The following is a 27,888-nucleotide window of genomic DNA, read 5'->3' on the forward strand; positions in this document are numbered from 1 at the left end:
TCAAACTGACCACTGCAAAAAGAAACTGACAGCAACACTAAATGTATGGGCATAAACAATTTAGAAGACATTTTGATAAGTATACCATGTCCATTCAACAAAACAATTACAGAAACCTTTCCACTAGGGCCTATGACCTCATCATGGGTGTTTGGTCACATTTTGGTACTAAATTAATTGTCTTTAACAAATCACTGACTATTGTTTGCTGTTTAAATGAGTCTATTATAATGAGAGGTATATATTTTCTTTACTAGCTGGGACCACAATTTAACTCTTGACATGCCCAGCTAAAATGCTTTTGTGCACAGACCTTGAGTGAAAACCGAAGCTCTTAACAATAAAAATGTTAGTATGTTAACTCTTCAGTTCATGAGATCTGGTAGACTTTAGTTTAACTCAGTGATGTGACCTTTGTAAGCCACCAGACTTCTTAGAGCAGTTAGATGGGACTTACTAACCTGTGTTGTGTGGAGACCATCATGAGCACATGACATAGTCAAGAGCCGCTGTAGTCACACGTTGGTCACTGTTCCATAAAGAAAGCTGGCTTTCCAGATGATTCTTAAAGCATGCTGTTGGCTCCACCTCATAGCAGTTAACTTATTATTCCTGTTATAAAAAATTGAAATGAATTGTCAGAGCTAAAGGTTTATTAATTTTTTCTCTCTTTAAAGCAGTTTTATGTATTTTGTGAAAAATTATTTATCACTGTGCTTTTAAGTTAAATAAAATTAGGGCTAGGATATAGCTTAGTGGTAGAGCATTTACTTAGCATGCACACAGTTCTGGGTTCAGTCCCTATCCCTTCCCCTCCCCTCAAAGATAAAGTCATCACAGATTGTATTGACTATTGGGTCAAGAAAAGAGGCTTCTGTTCATTCAGATTGTCCTGTGTGACTATTTCCGTAGGTCAACTGGCATGACTTTGCTTTCTTTGACCCTGTGATGTATGAGAGTTTACGACAGCTGATCCTGGCGTCTCAGAGTTCAGATGCTGATGCTGTTTTCTCAGCAATGGATTTGGCATTTGCAATTGACCTGTGTAAAGAAGAGGGTGGAGGACAGGTAAAGCAGATCCACAGTTCCTGATGTTTGGCTTGGGACCAAGAGAAAACCACTGAGGCAGGGTGCATGCCTACAGACAAGAATGAGCACTGTAAGAGGTGAGAGAGGAGTCAGGGTTCGTGAGACAGACCGAGACAGACTTTTGTACTCGGTTAGGCCGACAAGGTTTGCACCTCTTAGATAGATATTTGTCCGAGAAAGACTCATCCTTTAATCCTAAAATTTTAGAAAAAAAAAGTTCTTATGAGCTGTTATTGTTGTCAGAATTGTTTTTAAATGTCACTGCTGAATCGTTCACAGGTTGAACTCATTGCAAATGGTGTGAATATACCAGTCACTCCTCAGAATGTCTATGAGTATGTGAGGAAGTACGCAGAGCACAGGATGTTGGTCGTTGCAGAACAGCCATTACATGTGAGTATTTTCTAGAAAAGTACTATGTCATGTGATGAAGCTATTTTTATTCTTGCATTGTGGTGAATTAGCCCAGTAATCTGTCTACAGAAGGCCCAAATTTTCAAATGTAAAATCATTTTACAACTAAAGTTGAGAGTTCAGACTAAGTACTCATGTTCTTTTGGATAACTATGTAGTGATCAGAAAATAGCTCTGCTGAGCAAACTTTGAAAGGGGGTTTCTAGTGAGTGGATCCTGTGACCACCTGTATTTACTACCCTAACTTAGAAGGAGTCATTGGATTCAGTCAGTCATATTTACTAAATGCAGAGATACCCCTAGCAACATATGCAGAGGAGGAGGCTGTATTAAGCAGCGCCTGAAGGGTTCCAAGTACAAGCTTCACCAGCATTTGATTAGGGAAGCCTAAGGTCTTGTCACAACCCAGAGTTTTTATGGTGGCTAGTCCTGCAGGTATTTCTTGGCTGCACGCCCAGCCATGACCACTGAAGTTTTAGAGGAAAGCATGTTTTTACTATCATACTGTTAACACAAATAGTTTAGACTAGTGCTTAACAGAAGGTTCATTGCCCTAAGCACAGTAATGGAGGGGGCATCCCAAAAATGAAGTTCTCAAGACAACAACCAGCTCTGCATTCAGGCCCTTTCAGAAAGCAACACACCAGACCTGTACTATTAATGCTTTCCCTTTCCAGGATAAAGCTTGTATAAATTCAAGAGTGGTGGTGATTCTTGTGCTGGGAATTATACTAAGTTAGTACTCCCCTTGCTGCCTTCTAGCTGCACATTGGCAGGTTACTAATACTTTATTTAGTGCACTGGTTTCCTTCTCTGCAAAATGAGGGTAAGATTTAACAATTGATGCATGGGAGGTACTTGGAACAACACGCACGCTTGCTCGCTCACACACACACACACACACACACACACACACACACTGGTACATTTTTCAGTAAGTGTCTAGACTTTGGGTTTGAGTCTGGGAGGTTTGTTGTGAATTGTGCTTTTTTTAGGGTGCACTTTTGCTAAATTGAAGCAAGGCAGCGATACTTATCTACTGTGCCACCTGTGCATTATTATATAATTTAAAAAGTAATTTCAGTTATATCCTGGGATGTAAAAATACTAGGTGACTTCTGAACTGTAGCCTGTTCGCTTTGCTCAGCTCTTCCCCTGGTGTCTTGAATCTGTAAAGAGGAAAGTCAAAATACAGCCCTGCTTTTTTCTCTCTTTGCTTAGGGAACTAGCATTTTTTAGAGGATGTAGCTAAAATTTGATGTTGAGCGTTAATAATTTAAACAGATGCCATGGAAAGTAAAGTACTGATTATAATAAAAGAAAAAATTTCAAATTCTCTAGGCAATGAGGAAGGGTCTACTAGATGTGCTTCCAAAAAATTCCTTAGAAGACTTAACAGCAGAAGACTTTCGGCTTTTGGTGAACGGCTGTGGGGAAGTCAATGTGCAGATGCTGATCAGTTTCACCTCTTTCAATGATGAGTCAGGTAGGAATGTCTTCCTGAAGAGAAGAAGCTGGAGCATGCTTAGTGTGTCCTCAGAGGTTCTGGATCTGAGAGTCTTTCCCAAGCCCTGTAGATAGGCAGGTTGGTTTTTAGTATTACCTTTAAGGGTATGATTAAATGAAATTTAATATTTTGATAGCTTAGAATTAGGTTATTCTTTTTTTTTTTTTTTAATGGGAGGCCTAGGCAGGAGAATATGAAGTTTGAAGCCAGCCTCAGATACATAATGAGAACCTGCCTAAAAAACAAAATACGTGCATGTGCATACTTGCACACATGCACACACACACAACCCAAACAAAAAGATGGCTATAATTTAGAACACAGTAAAATTGTTTGTGGTGAGAAAATGACTTTTGTATACTAAAGTAACAAAAATAATAAATGTTTTCTGTGCCTCAGATAGTGAAAGAATTTGATTACATAATGTTTGCTGTGTAGAGTTGTAAGTGGGTCACTTTATTGTAAAAAGTCACATGATGAATCTAGAAGGAAAAAAAGTGGTGATAAGCTTTATCTCAGTGTTTGATTTGCCCTGAAGTTGTTTTCTTTTTCAAGCATTCAGGGTAAGTGTAGACTTTTGAGCTCCTGAAAGTTGATTGGGAAGATTGTAGTTATACTACAATTACTACATATATGAATTCGGATTTTTTTTCCTTTTTTTTCTTTTCTATTTTTTTAAGTGGCTTCCACCAAATTATAAATTTTATTTTTATTATTTTTGGTGTTTTTGAAACAAGGACTATGCAGCACTCTTGCAGCTCATTGCGTAGACCAGGCTAGTCTTGAACTCACAGAGATCGCACTTGCCTCTGCGTGCTGGGATTAAAGGTGTACACCAGCCCAGATTACAGAAAAATTGAAAAATTTTTTCTCTTTTATTACCTTCATGCTTGGTGATTTTTAGTTTGTTATATAATGGTTTTGTGACACATTTTAATGTCAGCACGCAGAAGAACTTGGTTCATTTTAAAGGCACAGCTAGAGCAGGGAAAGAAGCAGCATATGTCAGGAGGTCAGAGGAGCGGCACTCTGGTGTCCGTCTCTCACCCTGTGATCAGTGAGTGAATGGGAGTCCGCCTCTAAAAAAGATCAGTGGCACATGGCTTATGAACGCAGGATTTTAGAAGCACTGGCTTAGGGTCACATGAGAAGACTCAAGTTTACAGATGAGCTTTACGTCATGGACTGTTGGTTTGGGTGATGACAGTTCACTTTCTTTTTACTCATTTCAAGTCAGGATTCCCTGAGTAATTTCAAAGGTTTTAAAAATGCAGATAGCTCTAGTTTCCTCTTAGGAATTAGATGCCTTAAATTGTAAAGTTTGTCTCTTTGTTTATATAAGCAGTTTACCAGTATTCAGAAGCAACACCATCTAATACAACACATTGCCTTTGTATTCTTAGGAGAGAATGCTGACAAGCTTCTCCAGTTCAAGCGTTGGTTCTGGTCGATAGTAGAGAAAATGAGCATGACAGAACGGCAGGACCTTGTAAGTTAAAGGACGAAAGAAACACAAGGGGTTTTGTTGTGTTTTGCTTGGGTGTTTTAGGAGATGGGTTGGTGTGTTTCCCTCTTGAAGAACATAGTTTACCAATAAAAGTCATGTAAAATCTGTCAGTATTTCTCTGAACTATTGATTTTGATTGATCATTCATGTTTTTTAATTTCTCCTTTATATATGTGGGTATTTACCTGCATGCATGTCTGTGCACCATGTGTATGTAGTGCCTTCTGAGGCCAGAAGAGAGCATCAGATCCCCCTGAGACTAGAGTTATAGATCATTTTGAGTCATCTTTTGGGTGCTGGAGATCAAATCCAGGTCTTCTGGGAGAGCATCCAGTCAGTGTTCTTTGCTTCTAGCCCCAACTCATTCATTCTTGAAGAAACTTTACATGAAGCTTTTTCTTACTTGTTAAATGAGTGGATGGGACCAGCTTTACTTTGGTACTTCTAAGATGAAGTTCCTTACACAGTTACATTTTAAGAAATATCGACAATTACTTAAGTTTCTGAGCTACTCTGGAAAGTTAGATTGACTTTAGTGCTTAGTTGTGAAAAGTAAATGCCATAGAAATAGCATACATGGTCTCTACACCCCCCCCCCCAGAGTGTGTGTGTGTGTGTGTGTGTGTGTGTGTGTGTGTGTGTGTGTGTGTGTGTTCATGTTCCTAAATACATAAGTAAAACCTGCTTGGGCTGTATAATGTTATGTAGATGTATGTTTTCAGGGGAGACATTCTGTATTGGATTACCAAGTAGTGTACTCTCTAGGAAAGACTGTTTATTCTGCTCTCAGCATTTCTTAGTTGTCTGTAGTCATTTGTTTATGGTTGACGCTTCCTGGACTTCTTCCCCTCCCCGCCCCGTCCATCTTAGCATGTCTGTTGTTGTGGTCATAGTTGGGCAGTTATGTTTGTGAGACTTTATTTTTAAACTAGGTTTTAAACATCAGAATTGTGGTTGTTTATGTTGCCAGAACTAAGGTTGACTATAACCCTATAAAAGCCACAATTGTAATTCTATGTTCTTATTTAGGTTTACTTTTGGACATCAAGCCCATCATTGCCAGCCAGTGAAGAAGGTTTTCAGCCTATGCCTTCAATCACAATAAGACCACCAGATGACCAACATCTTCCTACTGCAAATACTTGTATTTCTCGACTTTATGTCCCACTCTATTCCTCTAAACAGATTCTCAAACAAAAATTACTACTCGCCATTAAGACCAAGAATTTTGGTTTTGTGTAGAGTATAAAAAGTGTGTATTGCCGTGTAATATTACTAGCTAATTTTGTAGATTTTTTTTTCCCATTTGTCTATAAAAGTTTATGGAAGTTAATGCTGTCATACCCCCCTGGTGGTACCTTAAAGAGATTAAATGCAAACATTCCTTGCTGAGTTTGTAGCTTAGAGGCCTGAGAAGCACTGGCACCTTTTGTCTATGATGGTTTGCTAGTCGCCATCTTCTAGGTCTAACCCCAGCCAAAGATGACAGCAGAACAACATAATTTACACTGTGATTTATCTTTTTTTGCTGAGGGGGAAAAATGTAAAATGTTCTGAAAATTCACTGCTGCCTTTGTGGAAAGTGTTTCAGCAAAGGTTCTTGTATAGAGGGAATAGGGAATTTCAAAATAAAAAATTAAGTATGTTCTGTGTTTTCATTTTAACTTTTTTTATGGTGTTTAATTTGTGGTTGGCTGCAATTCTGTATCATGTATATGGAACTTGTAAAAAGTTCTTGACATTCAGATTTTAGAGACGAAATCACTTTTACCTATAAAAACCACTTCTATTACGAGTTATTGAGCTCTAGGATATTAAATGATACTACTACTATTTTGCATGTAATTTGTTCAGTTGAGAGAGGGCACTTTTTCTGTACATATGATGGGGCCAATGCACAATACTTTATCACAGTTACCCTCCTTTCTTTGTATCCCTGTTTCAATGCAGTCAGACAGGCTCTTGCCCTTCATCCTAACCAGACATTTGTGCTAAGGTAATTCAGTTATGTGTGCTCAGCTGGGCACTTTCTGATAACTGTAAAATGTTTTATAAGATCATGATTACTGAAAATACATTTTGGAAAATTTTAAATGTTCGTGAGCAGCTTAACTACTTTTGTATCTAGCCTTTTTTTAAGTATCTTGTTACATTTTACTTTTTTAAATAAATTACAGAAGAAATGTCAAGTAATACTGAAGAAACAGTTTTTATTTATATAGTTGTACATTTTTTAAGCTAGGGGCAATGCACTGACATGGTTATATTCTTACATTTTTTTTAAAGTTTATATACATATGGACTATAAGAACGTTAAGAAAACCAGTCCACATTTTACAGTTAGCAGAGAATCCTGAATGGCACCCAGCCAGGCCCTTTCTTTTTACAAGTAGAAGTGAAGTGTGACCATTAATTGGCACAGAAAGTTTGAGTTAACTAACTGAAAACTAAATGACAGGTTCTTTTTTTTTTTTTTTTTTTTTTTTTTAATGACTATGTGGTCTATGACCAATGCCCCTTACATTTTGTGGACTTAGCAGTTTTATTCAGGGGGATAACAAGGAACAAAAAGTCCCTCTAGGATTTAAAGTAGTCACTTTAAATGTAAAAAATAAAGGAAGTTCTCATGTCCTCACCTATGGTTTCAATTCCGATTTAGGACTTCTGGCCTTGGATAGTTGTCATGTTTAAAGAGACTGTAGTTTTATTATATAACTTCCTTCAAAAGACTGAACCACATGGCATTCTCAATCTGTTTTTAACTAAAATATATTAAACTGAATCATAGTGAAGGTCACTATATTACTTAAAACTTATATAATAACATGCTGTATTAGATGTGTGTAAGTTAGCCAAAGTGAGACATTGGTTTTTATGTCTAAATATTATTCTGAATTAAGAGTTAACAAGCATCAGTGTGTTTGAAAGATACAGAACATCAACATAAGTCACACAACAGGCTTGATCGGTCGTAAATGAACAAATTAGACTAGGACACTGAAGCCCTCGTTGTAAATTTATTCTTAATAGTTACTGAAAGAATGAAAATATTTAAAATAATGCGACATGTCTGAGGTCTTCCAAAATCAAGATTTTGGTTAAAATGCTTTTAGTAATAGTAAAAGCAGAGTGAGGTTTTGTTTTTTTGGTTTTGTTTTGTTTCTTTAGTAAAGCATAAAATGATTCTAAATGTAAAATAAAGTCATACAAAATAAGGTTCTCTTTTGGTCTTGTTTAGCGATTGAGACAGAACTGGAGGCAATTCAGGAAGACCAAGAATGAACTTGACTGGTTTGGAAGCTTTGCTCCTTCTCACTTTCCCCACGATATGACTATCAAGATGGCTCTGTAATGGCTTACTGGGGTGGGCTTCGGAGGGTTTTTCACAAGAAATTATTTTACTACATTAAGTTCCCAGACAACATCTCCCCTATAAAGATCGGGTTATTTTGACAAATGTAATGACAGCTGCAAGGCTCAAGCTAAAATTGAAATCATCTTTGAGGAAATAACTCTCACACTTTTATGGCAAAGATGTACTTGTGGTTTGTTAATACAGACACCTGGGCACGGTCTCCTGTCACTTCTCTGACATACTAAATGGTGGAAGCTAGCAATCTTCATTCGTAATAGAACAGCATCCAGGTGAATTCTAAAACTCGGCCCGAAGAACATTCCATTTCACTCGTGGATATAAATACACTAAAGTCAAGCCCTTTCCTGCTTGAAATCTGTTGATCAGTCCCGGCTCCCACTTGATCATGGTTGGATGGATGTGCCTTTAATGGACTGCCTGGGTAGTGGTTGAAAGTACTTTACAATGTATGTTTACATCAACTGAAATGGGTATGAACATGCAGATAAAGCTTAAAATAACCATTCCGTTACCTCACATGTGAACTAGTCTCTTATGTTACCTTGCTTACAATACAAACACATTGATTGCTGATTACATTAACTTCCTCTTCATTATTTTTAATAAGTACTTGCTATGTGCTAAGCATTTTTTTCCCTGTTTGTCCCGTTACTGTCCTCAGAGAATTGATTTGATGAAGACTTACGAAGTATTGAACTGTTAAATTCTATCCCAGGCACCGAGTTTGCATTCTTAACATTAGACTGCAGTAGTAATTTGTGGAAGGTATAATACTACAACTGAGTTATCAAATAATGAAGTGTGTCAGTAGGCTCCAGCTGCACTTTATTCAGTTGGGAGCCTTAGATCCTGTGGCCATTCTGATGTTCCGACTGTGCTATCTTGAAAAAGCCGTGATTCACAAACTTGCTAAAGATTTAAAAACAAATAGACTTGTCCTTCAGTAACTTTCCCCAATGGTATCTAGAACTTTAAAGATGTGGGGATGCTCTAAAGTTAATGGTGTTATATATCTTTTAAATCCAAATGTCTTAAAATGAAAAGCATATAATGAAAAACTGATTTTATTGTTCTAAGTTCTTTAAAGAAAGGGACTGCAAACTCAGAAAGATGGCTCAGTGGGTAAAGGCACTTGCTGCCTAGCCTGATGACCTGAATTTGATCTCCAGAACAAGGTAGGAGAGAGCCAACTGCAAGTTGTCCTGTGTACCTTGGCATGCATGGTCACACACACATACAAATAATAAAAAAAGCACATATCACGGATAGCGACTTCATGAACCTTTTCACATGTGTCTGAATGCTTTTAGTTGTAACATCAAATCAATAGGTAAGTCGCATTTTGATGCAAGTAGAATTTCTCCAGGAAAAAATCCAGTATTACTTGTATTTGAAGTGTTTGGTATAAAAAATGAAACTTGACTATTAAAGTTAAACTATGGCAAGCTTGTGGCACGGTAATGATTAGGTAAACTTTATGTATCACACAGTGAGTAGCCTGTAGAATCTTTTTAAAGTGCCTCATGCTCCTAAGTAGTCAGCAGCACACTTAAAAGTTTTCCATTTGTCTCATGGAATCAGCTTATAGCCTACAGAAATGAAAGGCTTATGTGGTTGTCGTCACTTCCGTATTCATTTAGGGGACAAGCACAATTGTGTTATAGTTTATTAGAAAAATTATGCCTACATAAAAACATAATAATCCTTATGACCAAGATATGGATTGGGGTAACAAATGAGGCACCATAATAGTTGCCTCAATATAGGTAGGCACTGAACGAGAACGAAACTGAAAGCATAGGTTTGGCATTTGGTCACCAGATTTCTGCTTCATGGTAAGTAGAAGTACCAAAACATAGAACAGGGAAGATAACAAACGTTAGAAATCCAGCACAGGGAGCTGTTCAGTGTAGAAATACTGTGTAATGCCAAGCTGGTCTAAAATACTTGAACATTCATTTGTTTGACATGCTTCCGTCCTTACACAGTTCAGAGCCAGTCAACATTTGATTCAGTATAACTATTTCATGAAAACATTTTATGTACTCTGAAAGAAGGCAGTGATTAATGTTAACTTTTAAACGACAGATGGTATAGTTCATAAGTACGTGCTTAGAATGTATGAAACCTTGAGTTTGAGACCCAGCACACCCAAAGCTAGGATGCTAAAAATTCTGTAACCAAAATCCACAGATGTGGAGGTCAGAGGACAGCTCTGTGGAGTTGGTTCTCCTGACTTTAGGTGGGTTCCAGGGATCAAACTCAGGTCACCAGCCTTGCATAGTAAGCTCCTTTAACCTGCTGGGCCGTCTCGATTGCCCAGCATGTTTTAATTAGTGAACTGCAATAGCCAGTTTTAACTTAGGACTGTAGTTATTCTTTGTTCTGTGTTTATCTAGATGTGCCAGTGCCGAAAATGTATGGGGAAATGTTCTTCATACAGTTCTTGAAACTTAAAGCAGACAAGCTGTATTGACTGCTGATTCATTTGATGCAAATGCTTTATTCAATATGGCTTTGAAGTTGTCAGAGCTACAACAGTGAACATAAAGCGAGCCACACTTAGAACTGAACTTTTCTTCCTATCAAGAGTCCATTGCTAAAAGGCATTGCTGATTACCCAGTCTCCCATGTTTTTAAACTTGTAGTTATCCTATACTACTTACTGAATATCTTCCACAGCTACTTACTGATGAAGGCATCTTGAAAAGATGTTCTTTAAAAAGAAAAAATGAAATTTATTCTTACTGTATGCATATGGGTGTTTTGCCTGCATGTGTGTTTGTACTGCTATACACTGCATGTATGCAGTGTCCATGGAGCATAGAAGAGCATGTTGGGTCCCTTGGAACTAGTTACAGAAGGTTGTTGGCCTCCATGTGGGTGCTGGAAATTGAACCTAGAAAGAGCAGTTGGTGCTCTTAACTGCTGAGCTTTCTCCCCATCCCTGGAAAGGTGTTTTTAACATATATTATTAACCCATTCTTTCATTCCCATTACCTTGTTTCAAGATTGCATTATCCTACACATAGCCTATTCCAAGTGGCTCTAGTCTCTACACCTCCAATGTGCAGCCCTCCTCTCCATTGGAGGGCTTTCTGAATAGCAAATATGGCTTGTTAAATAGAACTCCATAGACTTCAGTAGTTTTAAGACAAGAGTTTGGTGTTTGCCAGTTTTCTGCAAGGACTTTATTTTGACTGAGAAGAGAGCCTCAAGGCTTGCATTGTTCCCAGAGAATTGTTTATAGGGGACTCCTTTCCCCATATTGAACTTTTGTCCCACGCTTCCCTTTTCTGTGTTTAGAAGTGACTGGCTGGCTATTTGAACTGGCGGTAGATCTTTGTATTATGTGAATTATGGTTTGTCAATGGAGCTAATTGATTAATAGGCAGCCTACCAATGAAACAACACAGCACTGTAGATAAAATTGATGTGTTCCTAAGGAAAGGAAGTGTGGATAGTATGTAAGAAGGGAACCTACTACTTGTTCAGAACTGTGTTTCTACAGACCAAGAATTCATTTTCAGTTTAAAAACTGTAATTTGGTTCCACTGCATTCTATTATCTCACTTTCTCCTTCCCCAAATACTGTCTTTAGAGACAGTGTCTCACTATGTATCAGGCTGGCCTTGAACCTCAGCTCTTCCTGTCTCAGTGAACCACCGTTCTTGGCTTCTTCACGTTCATTGTACATAAAGTAAGTACTATATATTCATAAGCATATGCACACAAGATACATAACTTGCCTCACTCAGCCATTAAATGAGGAACCAGAATTTGTGCCAAGAATGGTTCCAGGCTCTATGTCCTTTTTCTGTTTCATGTTTTGTATATTCAACACCTAACACTGTGCTCGACACAAAGATGTGTGTGCTTTAGCTTGAACTGATGTTTATAGTTTCTGTCCTTAAAAATGATTTTCTTCCCTTGCCACATCTTCCTTTCTTGCTGATTACTCTCAGCCAAGACCATCTGTTTACCACATGGGTGTCTGCCACCACTCCAAGAAAGTCACATTGCACCTTTTTATCTCCATGGGCTGAAGACTCAAGATCGGGCTGGAAGAGGAGCCACAATGCTAGGAAAATAAACTCTTACTGCAGCCAAGCTGCAGTAAATTTTATTATGTGTGGGGCGTTTACCCAACCACCCCCACAGTTCCCCAGAGTTTTCTTGAGTGCGAGCAGCAGGAAATATTAGAAGGATTTATTGCGGAGAATATCGCGGAGATAAACAGATAGAAAATAAAGGATAGCCTCGAGAGGGCCTGGAACCTATTCCAACGGGCCCCGACTGTCTCTGCCCCAGGGTTTTTATAGAGACGCCAAGGGGTGGAGCAAAAGACCTCCTCCCCCAGCACAGCCAAGTGCAGACCATCTCAGACACCTGCACTCAGGCCCGTGGTCTAATCATCCTCTATGAGGATCTGCTGGGTAAAGCCACGAGGAACCCGAGAATGGGCTCCCACAATTATGTACATTGGTGTTTGGCCTGCATGTCTGTGTAAGGGAGTCAGAACCACTGGAACCTGAATTACTGACAGTTGTGAGCTGCAATGTGGGTACTGGGAATTGAACCCAGATACTCAGGAAGAGCAGCCAGGCTCCCAACCACTGAGCCATCTCTCCAGCCCTGTCTTGTCTATTTCTGAAGTCAAAATTGTATTTATTTCTGACCATTGCTTATGTCTTGGTCTTCAGTTGCTTTTGTACTTCAGTATCTGCAGGGGCTGAGTATTGGTGGAAAGTCAAGACTTGTTGTCTTGGACTCTTGAACTACAGTGAGTAACATGTCAGCACTAAGGACAGAGCTCCCCAAACCGCCTTCAAATACAAACATTCCCTTTGGGTGGTTAACTGCTGCATCTAAACACTGTCTTCATGCCAAATTACTCTTTAATTGTTTGATGGCTTTAAATGAATGAAACCTTGCTCATAATGTATTTACCTTGCAACCTTTGTAAGTTCTTTCATGAGAATCAATTTCCTCACAGAATTTAATATACATAAAGTTTTCACTCAGCACTTGATCATGTTGCTTTAAGAAAGGGTAAGGGTAACTCCCCACTCCAGGGTAGGTTTAAGACCTTGAAGCAAATTTTCTGCCCTACTTTACCATATTATAGATGGCTAACCACAAAACAGTTGCAAGTTGTTGAAGTCATAGCAAGGCTCCTTCCAGAATCCACTGAAAATCTCACTTCCTTTTTGTGGTCTTGTTTGAGATGGAATCTTAATATGTAGCCCAAGCTGAGTTCACGGTCCTCCTGCCCCACATCCATAGTGCTGGGATTACTGGTGTTCAACACCATACTCAACTTTTCTTTCATTTATTTTGATTTAGTTTGTTTTATCTTGAGTTGGGGGGTGTGTGTGTGTGTGTGTGTGTGTGTGTGTGTGTGTGTGTGTGTGTGTATAATGCTGGAGATTGAACCCAGGGCCTTGTACATAGTAGGTAAGTGCTCCATCACTGTCCCATCCTGTTTATTATATTTGAAAATTTTTTCTGTCGTAGTTACCATATCCTGAAAGCATTATATTAGTAATTCAACCAAGATTACTGCCACCATCATTGTTCACCGTCTTTTGCCCTTACAATTCAGAAGTGTTGCATCTCTGTCACGTTAACCTTTGTCTCCAAAAGTACATGTGGCAAGGATAGTGGAGTCTATTTTTGGCTGCAATAACCTTGGTTATTTATCCTAAGGTTCAGTTTCTTAATCTCTACCATGAGCGAAATTGCAGTATGGACTGCAGGGAGATGTCTCAAAGATTAAATAATAAAACCCTAATTCACATAAAGGGTTTTACAGAATAGAATCCATCACTCTGTAAAGATTTCAAAATATTTCCCTGAATATAGCTAGTTTTCCTTCTCATTCTCAAGCTCCATTCACACACATTTTCTCCCTCCAGTTCCTCCTTTCCCCTTGGAGGTTTTACGGTGTCGCCTCCCTCCCACCGGGCTCTCCACATCCCGCCCAGTGGGCGGCTCTGCAGCCACTCGGCCGTCTGTGGGGACCGAAGGAGTGCAGCCTACCTACCGGGTTGCTGGCGCAGCACGAGGGCTAGCTGGGGAATGTCGCCCCGGCGTGCCCGTCCCCCGTGTGCCCGGCAGTCTGCGTGCTCTGGAGCACGTGAGGTGGACCGCGGGCTCCAATCGACTCTGCAGAGTTCAGAGCAGATGACAGGCTGGGCGGGAGCGTCCAGGCTGCGGCAGCGGGGATGGGCGGGGCCTGAGACGCCACAGTCGCCACAGGTGGACCAGTCGGGAGCAGGCCTGCCTCGCGCGTGCTCGCCTGCGGGAGGAGAAGCCGGAGGGAGGAGGGGGGCGGCTCTCTGAGGTGAGGGGCGGGGCCGGCCGAGGGGGCGGGTCTCTGAGGTGAGGGGCGGGGGCGGCTCTCTGAGCAGAGGGGAGGGGGGCGGCTCTCTGAGGTGAGGGGCGGGGCCGGCCGAGGGGGCGGCTCTCTGAGGTGAGGGGCGGGGCCGGGGTGGGTGGAGCCGCCGCGGGAGCCCCCGCCATGGGCCAGCGAGAATCCGGGACGGGCGCGCCGGGGCGGGCCGGAGCTGGAGGAGGGCCACGGCGCAGACCCGTGGGCTGCCTGGAGCTGGTCCTGCCGGGAGTTGGCTTGCTGCGCTCAGTTCCTCAGCTCGGGTAGCTCTGTCGGAGTCTGCGCGATGGGCGACCCGGAAAGGCCGGAAGCGGCCGGGCTGGAGGAGGATGAGGTAAATGTTGCAGTCGCTTCATCCTCCGCCCCAGGCTCACGCCCGCACTGTAGGCTGCCGGGCCCGGGAAGTCCTTGGGCTGCTGTAGGGTACTGTTTCAGTCGTCGCCATCAGAAAGCCTGTGCAGGCCGGAAGGAGCGCCCTCGCTGCAGGCTAGTGGGGGCGGGTCGGGGAGGTCGGCCCTCCGCTCAGGGCTAGCCTCGGACCACCTCAGCCCCTGCCCAGGAACGCCCCGCGCCCCTTGTTATCCAGCTCTCCAGTCTCCTTGTCTGCAGCCCTGGCGACTGAGAGGGGCTGTGGCGAATCTACGCAAGAGATGCGAATCATCCCTGTGCAGTTAAAGAGCTGAGGAACGTGTGCGGATTGGCACAGGTGGACGAGGGGGGAGAGGACGGGGGCGGGCGAGAAAGCCTTACAGCGAAGAAAAAGTAGGTTAGGAGGCTAGTTTTGCTCAAACTGAACCACTAACTGAATCTTCGGGTGTCTGTCTCCATTGCAACGGTGGAAATGTTGCTTCATTCACAAAGAATGAAGTGCTTTATGCAAAGTGCCATGGTGCTTAATAAATCTAAAATTAACTTACTCATCCTCTGCTTCTGTGCTAGCAGAAAGAAGTACGTAATAACACAAATAAACATTAGGTTATAGGAGTGCATAGTAATTAAAGTTATTATTGTATAATTTCCAGTACCCCATTTTTGGGGGCAAATATTTTAAGACATTTGGAATATGAGTAATATTTTTTTGTATTTCTGTGTGGTATCTTGAATTTAATACTGTGGCAGTTTGAAAGGGATATAAAAGTTTCAGCCCACAGACATTCATGCTTTAAACTGGCATTTCTAGACTAAGATGTAGATTCCAGATTGATTTTTATTTTGTAAACATTTAGTAATAAATTGTGACTATTCCTTAGTTTTTTCTCTTTGAAACAAAGGTACTTAGTACCACTTTCTCCACCTAGGTGAAAATTCAGACTTCTCTGGTTTGCCAGTGACACCAGAAGCCGTTCTGGCTTAACACCTGGAAGTTAACTTTTTTTTTAAATTACTCTTGATTCATAAAGACAGAACAGAATTTTAGACTAGAATGAATTTTAGTGAGTATTTTTAATGAGTCCAAAAGTTTTTTGTGATGTAGGGATATCTCACTTTGATTCTCTGGATATGATAGAGCAGTGTGGGCTATTTGTATCCGGATCATCTGGAGTAATTAATAAAAGCTAAATTACTGGGCCCACAACCTGCATTTATAACAAGCACTTTAGGTGATCGTAGTGTACTTGATTTAAGGGTCATCCTAAATGGTCAGTAGATGAGGTTTCTGAGTTTCCTTATGTTATATGTAGATTTTGTATGTGAATTGACAGAGAAAAGGGTCCAAAGCATTCATCAGTTCCTCAAAACGTCCAAGATTAAAAAGCTCAGGCCAGACAACCCTAAATGGCGTTCCTAAGACTCACTGCTAGAACTGGGTTCAGCTCCCCAAGTTGTTGGTCCTCAGCCAGGGTTCCATCAGCTTCAGATTTGTTGGTGATATAAGAATGAAATGACTCTTTGAAAAAGTACATGACTGCAACAGCATGCACGTAAGTGGAAGAGACACATGAGGTGGCCACACGGAAGTGGCGGGAGTGCAGGAGAGAGTTGAGGCATTCGGGTGCCAGTCTAGATTAGGTCACTGTAGGCACCTGTTGGGGAATCATGACCTAGATTTCTGTCTTGGCAACTCTTCAGCCCGGATGACCAGAAACTAAGACAGAAGAGACTTAGCACAAGTTTGGGAAATGGTGGAATCTTGCCAAGGATTATCTACTGCCCAGCTTTATTCCTATCACTTCATCTTGGTGCAGCTACAGCTAAGTTGTCTCTCTGCTGCCGTCAGTCTTTCCTGCCATCCAGTCCTGTTTACCTTTGCCAAGTCTATATTAAATTAATGATTTGTTGTTACTTCCTGATACTAATTCTACAAAAGGTCTCTCAAGCTCTCAGTTCCCATAAAAAATAGTAAGACCCACTAGCAAGGTCCTATCAAAGCCAAGTTTTTTTTTTATTTCAATTTTCACATCTTAATTTATGTGTTCATGTTCTCATTTCCATTTCTGAAATTCTTACATTATATGTTAGCAAAATCTATTTCCTTCTTTTCTTCCTTCCTTCCTTCCTTCCTTTCTTTCTCTTTTTTTTGGTTCTTCAAGACTGGATTTCTCTGTATAGCACTGGCTGTCCTGGAACTGGCTCTGTAGACCAGGCTGGCCTTGAACTCACAGAGGTCCTCCTGCCTCTGTCTCCGTGAGTGCTTGGTTTAAAGGTGTGCACCACCACCACCGCCTGGCTTAGTTTCTTTTTCTTTTTTCTTTCTTTCTTTCTTTCTTTCTTTCTTTCTTTCTTTCTTTCTTTATTTATTTATTTATTTATTTATTATGTATACAGCATATATGACAGCAAGCCAGAAGAGGGCACCAGATCTCATTACAGATGGTTGTGAGCCTCCATGTGGTTGCTGGGAATTGAACTCAGGACCTCTGGAAGAGCAGTCAGTGCTCTTAACCGCTGAGCCATCTCTCCAGCCCTAACCAGATTTTTTTTTTTTTTTTTTTGGTTAGTTTCTTTTTCTGATTCATCCTATACATGGAATATCTGTCTTCCAGGTGCCACCTCAATTCTTGTTAATTCCTATTCGGAAACTCTTCATGACTATCCATAGGAATCATTTCATAATGTATCCCACAATGAATGTCAGCAGGTGGGAAATTAGAGCCAGGAGAATTAGAATATGAGTTTCTGTATGCTACCACATCAATTTCCTCTTAGACTATTGACATTCAGCGTCTGGATCCTTAGGAATTCTAATTCCTCTCATTTGTTGAAGCTTTAGCCAAATCAGATCACTTCTGCTTTTGCTTTTGTTTGTGTGTCACACCACACACACACACACACACACACACATACACACACACACACACACACACACACACACACACACACACACCCCGCTTCCCTACTCTTTACATGTTAGCATTTTCTTCCTCACCCCCTTGTCTTTTTTGTTTTAGGCTGGACCTCACTTATATCCCAGGCTGCTCTTCAGACTATGTAGCTGAAGATGACCTAGAACTTCTTCACTGAATCTCATGGGCCTAGTTTATGCAATACTGGAGATAGAACACAGGGCTCGGTGCATGGTAGACAAGCACTCTCCCAAGTCAGCTACATCTCAAGCTCTAAATGTTGGCATTCTTTAGCAGCCTCGAAGGTTCTGTCCTCAGTTGTCCTCCTCTTCCTTACAGGCTCTCCCTGGATAATCCATTTCCTTGGCAATTATTAATAGGGTTGCCACCACTCTTGTGCCGTAGTGTTATATTTTCAGCTGCCTACTAGAAATCTTGAACCTGAATTTGTTATCATTTTTATTGGCAAAATTGACTTTATAGATTGTTATGAGTGTGCTATGTCAGAAACACAGGTGAACATGTTTGTATCCTTCTACAATGTCAGAGTTATTGAATGATAATAAATTCACAAGGTAGAGCAGTTTCAGTGGCAGCAGTGTGCCAGGTAATCCTGCCTTCTTTGGTAATCTGGCTGAGGAAAAGGTAGGTTCTTTTGTTTCAGTCTTAATTATTAGTATTAACTCTTATATCACATATTACACAAAATATTTCTATATATATGCAGTTTACAGAGGCCACAGCTGAGTGTGTATTGGTAAAATAATGAACTCAGAGCCAGCCATATTGAAAAAGCTGTTGTTGTAGAGATCAGGCTGTAGGAGAGTCAGGATTGAAGGTGAAGATGTAGTTAGCTACAGAAGCAAGGAGGGCAGAACTGGGTTAGGACAAGAATTAGCAGCTAATGGTCCAGGTGGGTGAGCAGGTGGATGGGAGAGCAGGTGGATGGGTGAGCAGGTGGATGGATGAGCAGGTGGATGGGTGAGCAGGTGGATGGGTAGAGGACAGTCAAGTAGCCCATGTCAGCTTTGGGGACTAAGCTGAACTGAAGCCCCAAAGACAATCAAGAGTTCTCTACTTGTCAGTCCTACACACACACACACACACACACACACACCGCAAGTATCAGATTATAGGTAGGTATGGAGCCATTCCCATCACAGTGCTAGGTACCCACCACTTTATGAAGTTCATGTGAGAGATTTACACTCCTCCAGTCTGTTATGTCTGAGAAGTTCTTGAGCCTGGGTTTCCTGGTAAGATTTTAGTACTCCCGTGTGCCCCTACAGTCTCAATTCACCTGACAAATGTACAGGGAGGTACCCTTTCTACTACCAGGAGTAAGTCATTTGTCAGTTTGTGCTGACAGGTAGTGCTGGACAGACAGCGATGCTGCTTGTCCACCTAGGAGCACAGTCATCCTCCATCCATAGAAGTGGGCACAGCCTTAAAAAGCCACTTTTTATTTTTTACACATTATGGAGTAACTTAGAGGAGATAACTTTTCAACAATAGATACTTTGCATTAATAACTTTTTGTTAGTGGTGCTTGGGCTAGTAGGAACAGTTGATTCAAGTTTTGTTAAACTAATTGGAGAGTGAACAAGTTTTGGTCTGATTATTCAGCTGTTCACTTATTGAACATTTTCTGTGTGCTGTTATTTCTGGTAAAAATCTTGCAGTTGCAGAGGTTGAACATTTTTAGCAAGAACTATTTTATTTTTTAAAGCGTGTGTGTGTGTGTGTGTGTGTGTGTGTAGGAGGATATATGTGTGTGTGGGTGGGTGCACATATCCCACTGTGCATGTGTGGAGTCAGAAGACAGTAAGGGCAGGAAATGGGAAATACACTAAATTTAAAATTTGTTTTCAATTTCTTTTCAAATCTTGCCTCATTTCTATAAATGTTCATAAAACATAGATCCAGTCATGTTACTTGTCTGGTTAAAAACCTCCAGAAGCTTCCAAAAGTTTACATTTAGAGGCTAGATGACCTGCTCCAAAATTTTTAAAAATTAATTTCTTAATTTCCATGTAGTATGCAAAATAGACATACTCAACCTAACTTCAGATAAAATTTAGCCAAGAAGTAATAGTTTAGAATCCAAAAGTTAGTTTGTCTTTTTTCTATAAAATGATGACAGTGAATTTTTTTAAAGTAGCAAAGCATTGTTTCAAAGGGGTTATAGGAAAATAGCTACGGCAAAATTAATATTTACATTCAAGGCCCTTTCCATGGGCGTTAATACTGGACCCCAATTTCCAAATCATAAGTGTAATAGCAACTGATCAATCACTTTTCTCTAGTAGAATAATTTTAAGTTTTCATTTATAAAATTATAGAGTAGTCGAAGGAATGGTGAGACTTGACAAACTTATTTTGAATTCAGATATAAATGGAAGGTGAAGATTTATATCTGACTTAGCCAACAATTTCTTTGTATATTATCAGTTCTCCCTGGTTTTTATTGTTGTTGTTTTCTTTTTTGTTTGTTTCCAAGACAAAGTCTCTCTGTGTAGCCCTGGCTCACTTAGAACTCACCCTGTAGACCAGGCTGGGCTGGAACTCAGAGATTCATCATCTTCTGCCTCCTGAGTGCTGGATTAACGCACAGCTTTAGATGTTCTCTTAATCATCTGGCTATTAATCAGTCCTGTTGGTTTCTCCATCGTTGACATATGTGGATAGTCATAGGCTTTAGACTGTATATGGCTAGTAGCAGGCTGCTTTCCTGCACCCACCCACCTCTCTTCACACTGAGGTGTACCTTACCAGGATCAGATTTCTTTAGTTCCAAACCTATCATCCTAAACTTTCTTATACTGCAATTTGTAACTTAATGAAATGTTATGTAATGATTATGAGTGTGAAAAGAAACCTCCTGTCAGGAATACTTACATGGAGAGCTTTGGGAAACTCAGTAAAAGTGAGTGGCTATAAATAATCATCCTGTCAATCATAGTGGCACACAACTATGATCCCAGCACACAGGAGGCTGAGATGGAGAAATCTCCATCTTTGAAGTTAGTCTGGGCTACATAGTAAGACACACCTCAAAAAACAAAAGCAGACAACAACAAGAATATTCTAAAGTATGGTTGCTTACCACAGGTCTGCTGAGGGCATCTTGGAGAGCCTTACATGAACCTCTTCAAATTTCATAAAAATATTCACTGTGAAATTTGAACTGGCCCAGTTCAAAGGTTTATGTTAGTTAACCACTCTTTTCTTCACATGACAAAATATTTAATAATACCTTCCTCATGTAGCTCCTTTTAATCCTTCATGAATTAATGTCACTGATATTCGTGAATACTGCTATGCCCGTAGTATGTTACATTTTCATCAGGGTGGAACAGGAATCCAGTGTAAACAAATGTCACTTAGATTCCAAATGTAAAAAGGTTCACAGATCCTGAGACCAACCAGTTATTTATTAGGATGTAAAGTTCCAAGATCACAGTGCTTGGTGCCAAAGGGTTACTGCTTGAGTTTTCCTCCCAGCTTTCAGAATGCCCCATCCTGCAAATGGAGTGATGGCTGAGGTTTCTAGTCCTGAACAGACCCCTCAGTGGTACAATACAGAGCACGGGAAAGATGCAGAATAGGGTTCAAATGCAATCAGTTTATGTATAGAAGAATTAAAAGAGCAATATGCACCACATAGATTCAAAATCATTGTTGATTGGGTTAGGAAGATATTTGGTAAAGTGCCTGCTGTGTAGTATGAGGGCCTAAGTTCAGATTCCAGCACCCATCTAAAAGCCTGGCATTGATATGTGTCTCTAACCCAGCATTGGAGGTAGGTGCAGAGACAGGTTGGTCACTAGACCAGCCAGAAGCCTATCAGTGAGTCATGGTTCAGTGGAGAGCACTAGACAAAGACACCTGATAGTGACTTCTGATCTCCTGATACACACACACACACACACACACACACACACACACACACACACTCACCTGTGTACTCTAGACCTATGCCTTTTCAGTTTATCCTCAGTTCTAGCTAATGTTGTATTTGAGCATTTATCTCTTGACTCTCCCTCTCTCCTCAGAGTCTCACTGTAGCCCAGGCTGGCCTTGAACTAGCAATCTTCCTGTCTCTACCAACTCCTGAGTGTTGGGATTACAGGCATGTGCCAACATGTCCAGCTGAGACTTACCTCTCCAGCCATTCTCTAACAATGCATTAAAGTTCCTATCTGGGAGTTGTAAGAAGGTTCTGGTTGACCAAAAAAAAAAAAAAAAAAAAAAAAAGAGACCACTGTAATAATTCCATAAGTCTAGGAACACTTAAAAGGCTAATCAGAAGCATCTCAATAATTTTAAAAGAATACAGCATTTGAGACCATGAAAAATACATTGTTAGCTTGACAACCACTAACCTGACTGAGAGCAAGGATGTTAATGAGTCAAGACAAGTGAAACCAATTTTGTACTGTAAAGAATAATCTAAAATGTAAATAAGAATAACAGTGGTATATGGAAATGTTAAGATGGATAAAGGAGATAACATTGTTGGTAAGGAGTTTTCAGCTAAGTATTATAGTATTTCAGATAAGATTAGAAAAAAACATTAAAAATGTAGCCTGTAACACCGACTCACTCACATCAGCATTCTAAATCAGAGTGGCACTGAAGGGACATTTTATTCAAAAACTTGGAAATTTCCCCACTGTTACAGTTTGTTGGTTTAGCATTTTACTACACTTAGAGTAGCAATAACCACGATCATCTGAGTCCCTACTGTGCACCTGGTGCAGCTTAAAGGCTTTTGAATAATCAGAACAATTTATTTTATTTTATTTTGAGACAGGGTTTCTCTGTAGCCCTGGCTGTCCTGGAACTCTCTCTGTAGACCAGGCTGGCTTCAAACTCACAGGGGTCCCTGTCTCTGCCTCCTGAGTGCTGGGACTAGAGGTGTGTGCCACCACCGCCCGGCAATCAGAACAGTCTTGTTGGATGAGTATTTGGTAGCTGAAGAAAGTGAGGCTTAGAGAAATTAAACAACTTCCTATAATCATGCAACTCACCCTATGAAGTTGCCCACTGGTCAGATCACTGAAAGGATTCTGTGCATCCTCCTGCTTCCCCAACCTGTGCTGCCTCCCAGACTTTGCCCAGATGTATATTTAAGCTTGAGTCAGAGAAAAATTTCCACATCAAAGAAGTGTTCTTACTTTGTTTGTCAAAAGCTGTTGTCTTCGGATACAAGCGAAATTGCGGTGAGGTCAAATGAAGAGCCACTCCTAAGAAAGAGTTCCCGCCGGTTTGTCATCTTTCCAATCCAGTACCCCGATATTTGGAAAATGTATAAACAAGCACAGGCATCTTTCTGGACCGCAGAAGAGGTATGTGGCATCGCCTGCATCTCATTCATGTCCTGTGTGTTCACGTCTTCCCTTACAGAATACTGAAATATTCTTCTTACATGAAACATTAAATAAGATATGGCTCAGAATTAATATAAATTATTGGTTCTCATTAATAATAAATATAACTAATTATTAATCAACTTAAATTGAACATAATTAGATTAGTGTCTGTAAATAAGTTTCTTGGTACGAGGAAATGACATCTCATTTGGCCAGATTTTTGTTTTTGTTTGACACAAAGTCTTCATGTAAGCCCTTAGTTGTGGGAGCCCATTTTCACGTTTCCTCGTGGCTTTACCCAGCAGGTCTGCATGGAGAGAATGACTGGACCACGGGCCTGAGTGCAGGTGTCTGAGATGGTCTGCACTTGGCTGTGCTGGGGGAGGTCTTTTGCTCCACCCCTTGGCGTTTCTATAAATACCCTGGGGCAGAGACAGTCAGGGCTGATGGAATAGGTTCCAGGCCTTCTCGAGGCTATCCTGTGTTTTCTATCTTTATCTCTCCCCTCTAAATCCTATCTAATATTTCCTGCTGCTCCTACTCAAGAGTACTCTGGGGAAATGTGGGGGTGGTGGGTAGCCCCCTCAGTCAAGATCCTTTTGCCTTTACCTTTAATATATTGTAGACCATTTTCTATTGTTTAAGCCTTATTTATTTTTATTCTATGTGTATGAGTGTTTGCTTGCATGTATGTGTGTGCACTACATGTGTTCTGGCGCCCTCAGAGACCAGCAGAGATTGTTGGATCCGCAGGAATTGGAGTTACAAGTGAGTGTGAACTGTCATGTGAGTGTTGAGAACTGGACCAGAGTCCTGCAGCAGTAGCACATGCTCGTATTCCAGTGAGCTATCCCTGCAGCCAGTCCACCTACAGTTTATTTTTAAATGGATTCTTAGTTTGCTATGACTGAATGAGACCAGTGTTGGGTTTATTGCTTGCTCATTTGTTTGTGTTCATGGTTACTCATTTATTTATGGGTGCATGTGTTTGTGGAGTTGAACTGATGTCACCAGGCTGAGCCTTTGGCAGGAAACACCTTTACCTTTTGAGCCATTTCACAAGTCCTAACACTAGCTTAGACTCACGGTCAGCAGAATAAACAAAATCACAGCTGCAGCTTCAGAAATGAAGTGTGAGACCCAGGCAGTGGTGTGCACACCTCTGATCCCAGCACTCAGGAGACAGAGGCAGGCAAAGCCCCGAGTTCAAGGCCAGCCTGGTCTACAGAGTGAGTTCCAGGACAGCCAGGGCTACACAGAGAGACCCTGGCCCAGAAAAGCAGGAAACAGCAACAACAAAAATAGAAGGGTAAGAACCTTACAGACCTGATCTTCTGGAACAAAGCTGCAGTCGTGTGAACAGTTCAGCCAGCCAGGCTGAATTCACAGTCTAGCTCTGCCTTCAGCTGCAGCAAACCACAGCTGCTGCAGCAGGGCAACCACTTATATATAAGTATATTATACGTACTATAAATGTAACTGTTTCCACCTTCAAAGTGAGTTCAACACATAAGTTAGACAATACTTGCTGGTTTAATAAGAACAGTTAGTTATGCAAATGATTGCTGTATAATTTAATTAAACACACAAAGTTATTGTCTTTCTTATTTAATTATTTCTTATTGTTTGTGATAGCCACATAATACCCTCACTCTGTATATGTATCCAATGGCAGCTCTATCTCTGGATAGCTGTACCTATGTGAATAAATGTCTTTAGATCTGTATGTCTGTCAGTCAAGAGACCAAATCTGGGCTAGCAAGATAGCTCATTGGACAGAAGCACTTTCTGAACAAGCCTGATGGCCTCAGTTTGATTCCTGGAACCCACTGTGGAAGGAGTGGACTAACTCCTGCATTTTCCTCTGACCTCTACACATGTGTTATAGCACACACATGATCTCTTTCTCTCCCCGCCCCCACCGCTCATACACACACATACAATCAGTCAGTCAGTCAGTCAGTCAATCAATCAATCAAAATCAATCAATGGTTTTGAAAGCAGACCAAATATATCTATGGAAATAACACCCTGTGAAGAATGCAGGGTTTGAGGCCAGGCTGCTTCAATGCAAATCCTGCTCTGCCCCATACTGTCTGTGGAAGGAGCTTCATCTTGCCCTGCATCCTCACTGCTAAATCAGGCCAATAGTTTATGACACATTGGTTGTTACGAGGATCAATGAAGTAGTTATAATCATATTTGACATTTGATAAGCACTAAATAAATGTAAACTGAGCCGGTCAGGGTGGTGCACGCCTTTAATCCCAGCACTCGGGAGGCAGAGGAGGCGGATCTCTGTGAGTTCAAGGCCAGCCTGGGCTACAGAGTGAGTTCCAGGAAAGGCACCAAAGCTACACAGAAAAACCCTGTCTCAAAAAAACAAATAAATTAAATTAATAAATAAATAAATATGTAAACTGTGATTTCATACAAAGAATGTTTCCCATTAGCCTAGAATTTAAAGGTACCAGTGTCTGAAATTACTCTTACACTGTTTTCAGATACTTACATATCTTTGTTCTGCTGTCAACATTGTTCTAGATTGTAGACACACAGAGCAAAACAGCCAACTGAAACAACGAATACTCAGGGTTTTATGGTAGGTCACCTGACTTCCCCTGCCTGTGGTTTTTAGAGAGCTTTTGTTAGATGTGGTTCAGAGAACAAGTAGAGCGCACAGTTGGTCTTTTTGTTTGTCATGTTCAAAAAAGGGACTTGTGATGTTCGGGTTTCTGAAATTCGTTGGAAATTCATTGCTTCGTTCAGAAACTGTAATCAATGTCTTATGACCAAGAAATACTAATTTAAAAAATTAAAGCACATAGGTTGATGCACATTTTGCAGGAAGACTCAAATACATGTTTTGAAGGAAGTCAAGGCTATTTTTAGTCCCACATATTAGACAAATTATGTAAAAATAGTTAATTACTTTTATAGTACAGTTTTTAAATCAGTGGTTGAATTTAATTCTCAAATATGAGGCACTGACTCAGAAGACAAAGTAAAGGCTTAGAAATTTTCTAAAAGTCAGGCAATTCTGATAATCAGCTTTCTGTTACTATGACAAAAATACTGAAGAAAATCAAGTTATAGAGTAACAGTGCCACAGGGTAGCAAGCAAGCCTTTGCTTTAACACATAGGCCTCTGGGGCACGGAGAGGGTCAAAAACTGTAGCAGCCAGTCTGGAATCAGTATTTAGATGGTGAAATTGAGGATGTGCTCATAGGAGATAAAAAGACAGGAAAGGTAATGTTTTTAGAAGGAAATATAGCCATTATTATTTGACAATAAAGTAAAATTTATAGGGCATTTTAAAGCTCAGTGTTTAAAGAAGCAAATTTAATATTTAAGACTAGACATATTGCAGTATTAAGTTTAATATCAGGAATATAGTATATGAGAACAAGAAAGAGACCCCTGAGTTAACCTGAGTTGAACTGATAATAGAATGGAACTTGACATTTTGCTGATATATTTTATAAAGTGAAGACAAATATTCCCCTCCCCATCCTATTGTATTTCTAGAACTTAGCCTAATTTCTGGCATGTATTGAGTGCTCAGCAAATACTTAGAGTATGGCAGGAAAGGATACAGTGATTAAAGGTTAGAATAGTAGTTTTTTTTTTTTTGAAAGGTCAAGAAGATTAAAACTTTGTTAGAATAATTAAAAGAGCAAAGCCAGCAGAATTTTACAAAGGACAGTTACATATTTCAAATGTTTGTCACATTATTATGAAACACACTTAGAGGTTTTTATAAGATAGTATAAGGCCGGGCGGTGGTGGCGCATGCCTTTAATCCCAGCACTCGGGAGGCAGAGCCAAGCGAATCTCTGTGAGTTCGAGGCCAGCCTGGGTTACCAAGTGAGTCCCAGGAAAGGCGCAAAGCTGCACAGAGAAACCCTGTCTCGAAAAACCAAAAAAAAAAAAAAAAAACAAAAAACCACAGTATAAGAGCTATGCACTATTTTGTCTTCCCCCAGATTTGTAAGTTGAGCCATTAATCCCCAATGTGATGGTGTTTGGAGGTGGGGCAATGGGAAGTAATTAGATAATGAGGATGATGAGGGTAAAGATCTTATGCGTGAGATTAGTGCCTTTATAATGAGAAGGGAGCTTTCTCTTTGTCTATGAGTATATGGCAAGAAGGTGTCCATCTAAATAGCTTCTTCAAAAATTTCACCATGGGGGCTGGAGAGATGACTCAGGAGTTAAGAGCACTGGCTACTCTTCCGGAGGACTCAAGTTCGATTCCCAGGACCCACATGGTGCCTCAAAATTATCTGTAACTCCAGTTCCAGGGAATCTATCTCTCTCTTTTGGCCTCTGTAGGCACCCAGCATGTTCACAGTACACAAACACACATGTAGACAAAACATCCATATACATTAAAAAAAAAAAAAATCCAGACATACTGCTACCCCTGAGCTGTCTTAGATTGGGTTTCCGTTGCTGTTATAAAATACTATGACCAAAAGCAACTTAGGGAGGAAAAGGTTTATTTCATCTTACGGCTTTGTAGTTCATCACCCAGGGAGGTCAGAGTAGGCACTCGAGGCAGGAACCTGGTGCACACTGGCTTGCTCCTCATGCCTTACTAAGCTGCTTTCTTATAGCACCTACAGCCACTAGCCTAGGGGTAGAATGGCCCCTAGTGAGCTGGGCCCTCTAACATCAACCATCAATTAAGAAAATACTCTACAGGCTTGCCCACAGGCCAATCTGATGCGTGTGTATGTGGGGGGAGGGGCACAATTGATCCCTGGTCAACTTGACACAAACACATCACTATTAAACCATAATCATTCATTTCTTGTTCTTCATGTTAATAATAGTATTACAATATAAAACATTCCAACTTTTAAAAGCCCCATAGTCTTTACAAATTCAAACACTTTAAAGGTTCAGCCACTTTAAAATATCCAAAGTCTCTAAAAA

At 40.6% G+C, this 27,888-nt stretch overlaps 2 protein-coding genes across 2 annotated transcripts in view; both read left to right on the forward strand.

The window, feature by feature from the left end:
- Positions 1-6,181, forward strand: part of Ubr5 (ubiquitin protein ligase E3 component n-recognin 5) — a 120,901-nt gene extending 114,720 nt beyond the window's left edge. Inside the window, exons 55-59 of the mRNA XM_059246961.1 lie at positions 913-1,068; positions 1,369-1,482; positions 2,845-2,989; positions 4,414-4,499; positions 5,547-6,181. Of these exons, the coding sequence (XP_059102944.1) occupies positions 913-1,068; positions 1,369-1,482; positions 2,845-2,989; positions 4,414-4,499; positions 5,547-5,759 (714 nt within the window). The 3' untranslated portion in view covers positions 5,760-6,181. The remainder of the gene's footprint in view (positions 1-912; positions 1,069-1,368; positions 1,483-2,844; positions 2,990-4,413; positions 4,500-5,546) is intronic.
- An 8,219-nt stretch (positions 6,182-14,400) lies between these two features.
- Rrm2b (ribonucleotide reductase regulatory TP53 inducible subunit M2B) overlaps positions 14,401-27,888 on the forward strand; it is a 32,423-nt gene continuing 18,935 nt past the window's right edge. The window contains exons 1-2 of the mRNA XM_059247792.1: positions 14,401-14,621; positions 22,767-22,922. Of these exons, the coding sequence (XP_059103775.1) occupies positions 14,574-14,621; positions 22,767-22,922 (204 nt within the window). The 5' untranslated portion in view covers positions 14,401-14,573. The remainder of the gene's footprint in view (positions 14,622-22,766; positions 22,923-27,888) is intronic.

The sequence above is a fragment of the Peromyscus eremicus genome, chromosome 20, assembly GCF_949786415.1.
Source record: "Peromyscus eremicus chromosome 20, PerEre_H2_v1, whole genome shotgun sequence".
Classification (NCBI taxonomy): Eukaryota; Metazoa; Chordata; class Mammalia; order Rodentia; family Cricetidae; genus Peromyscus; species Peromyscus eremicus.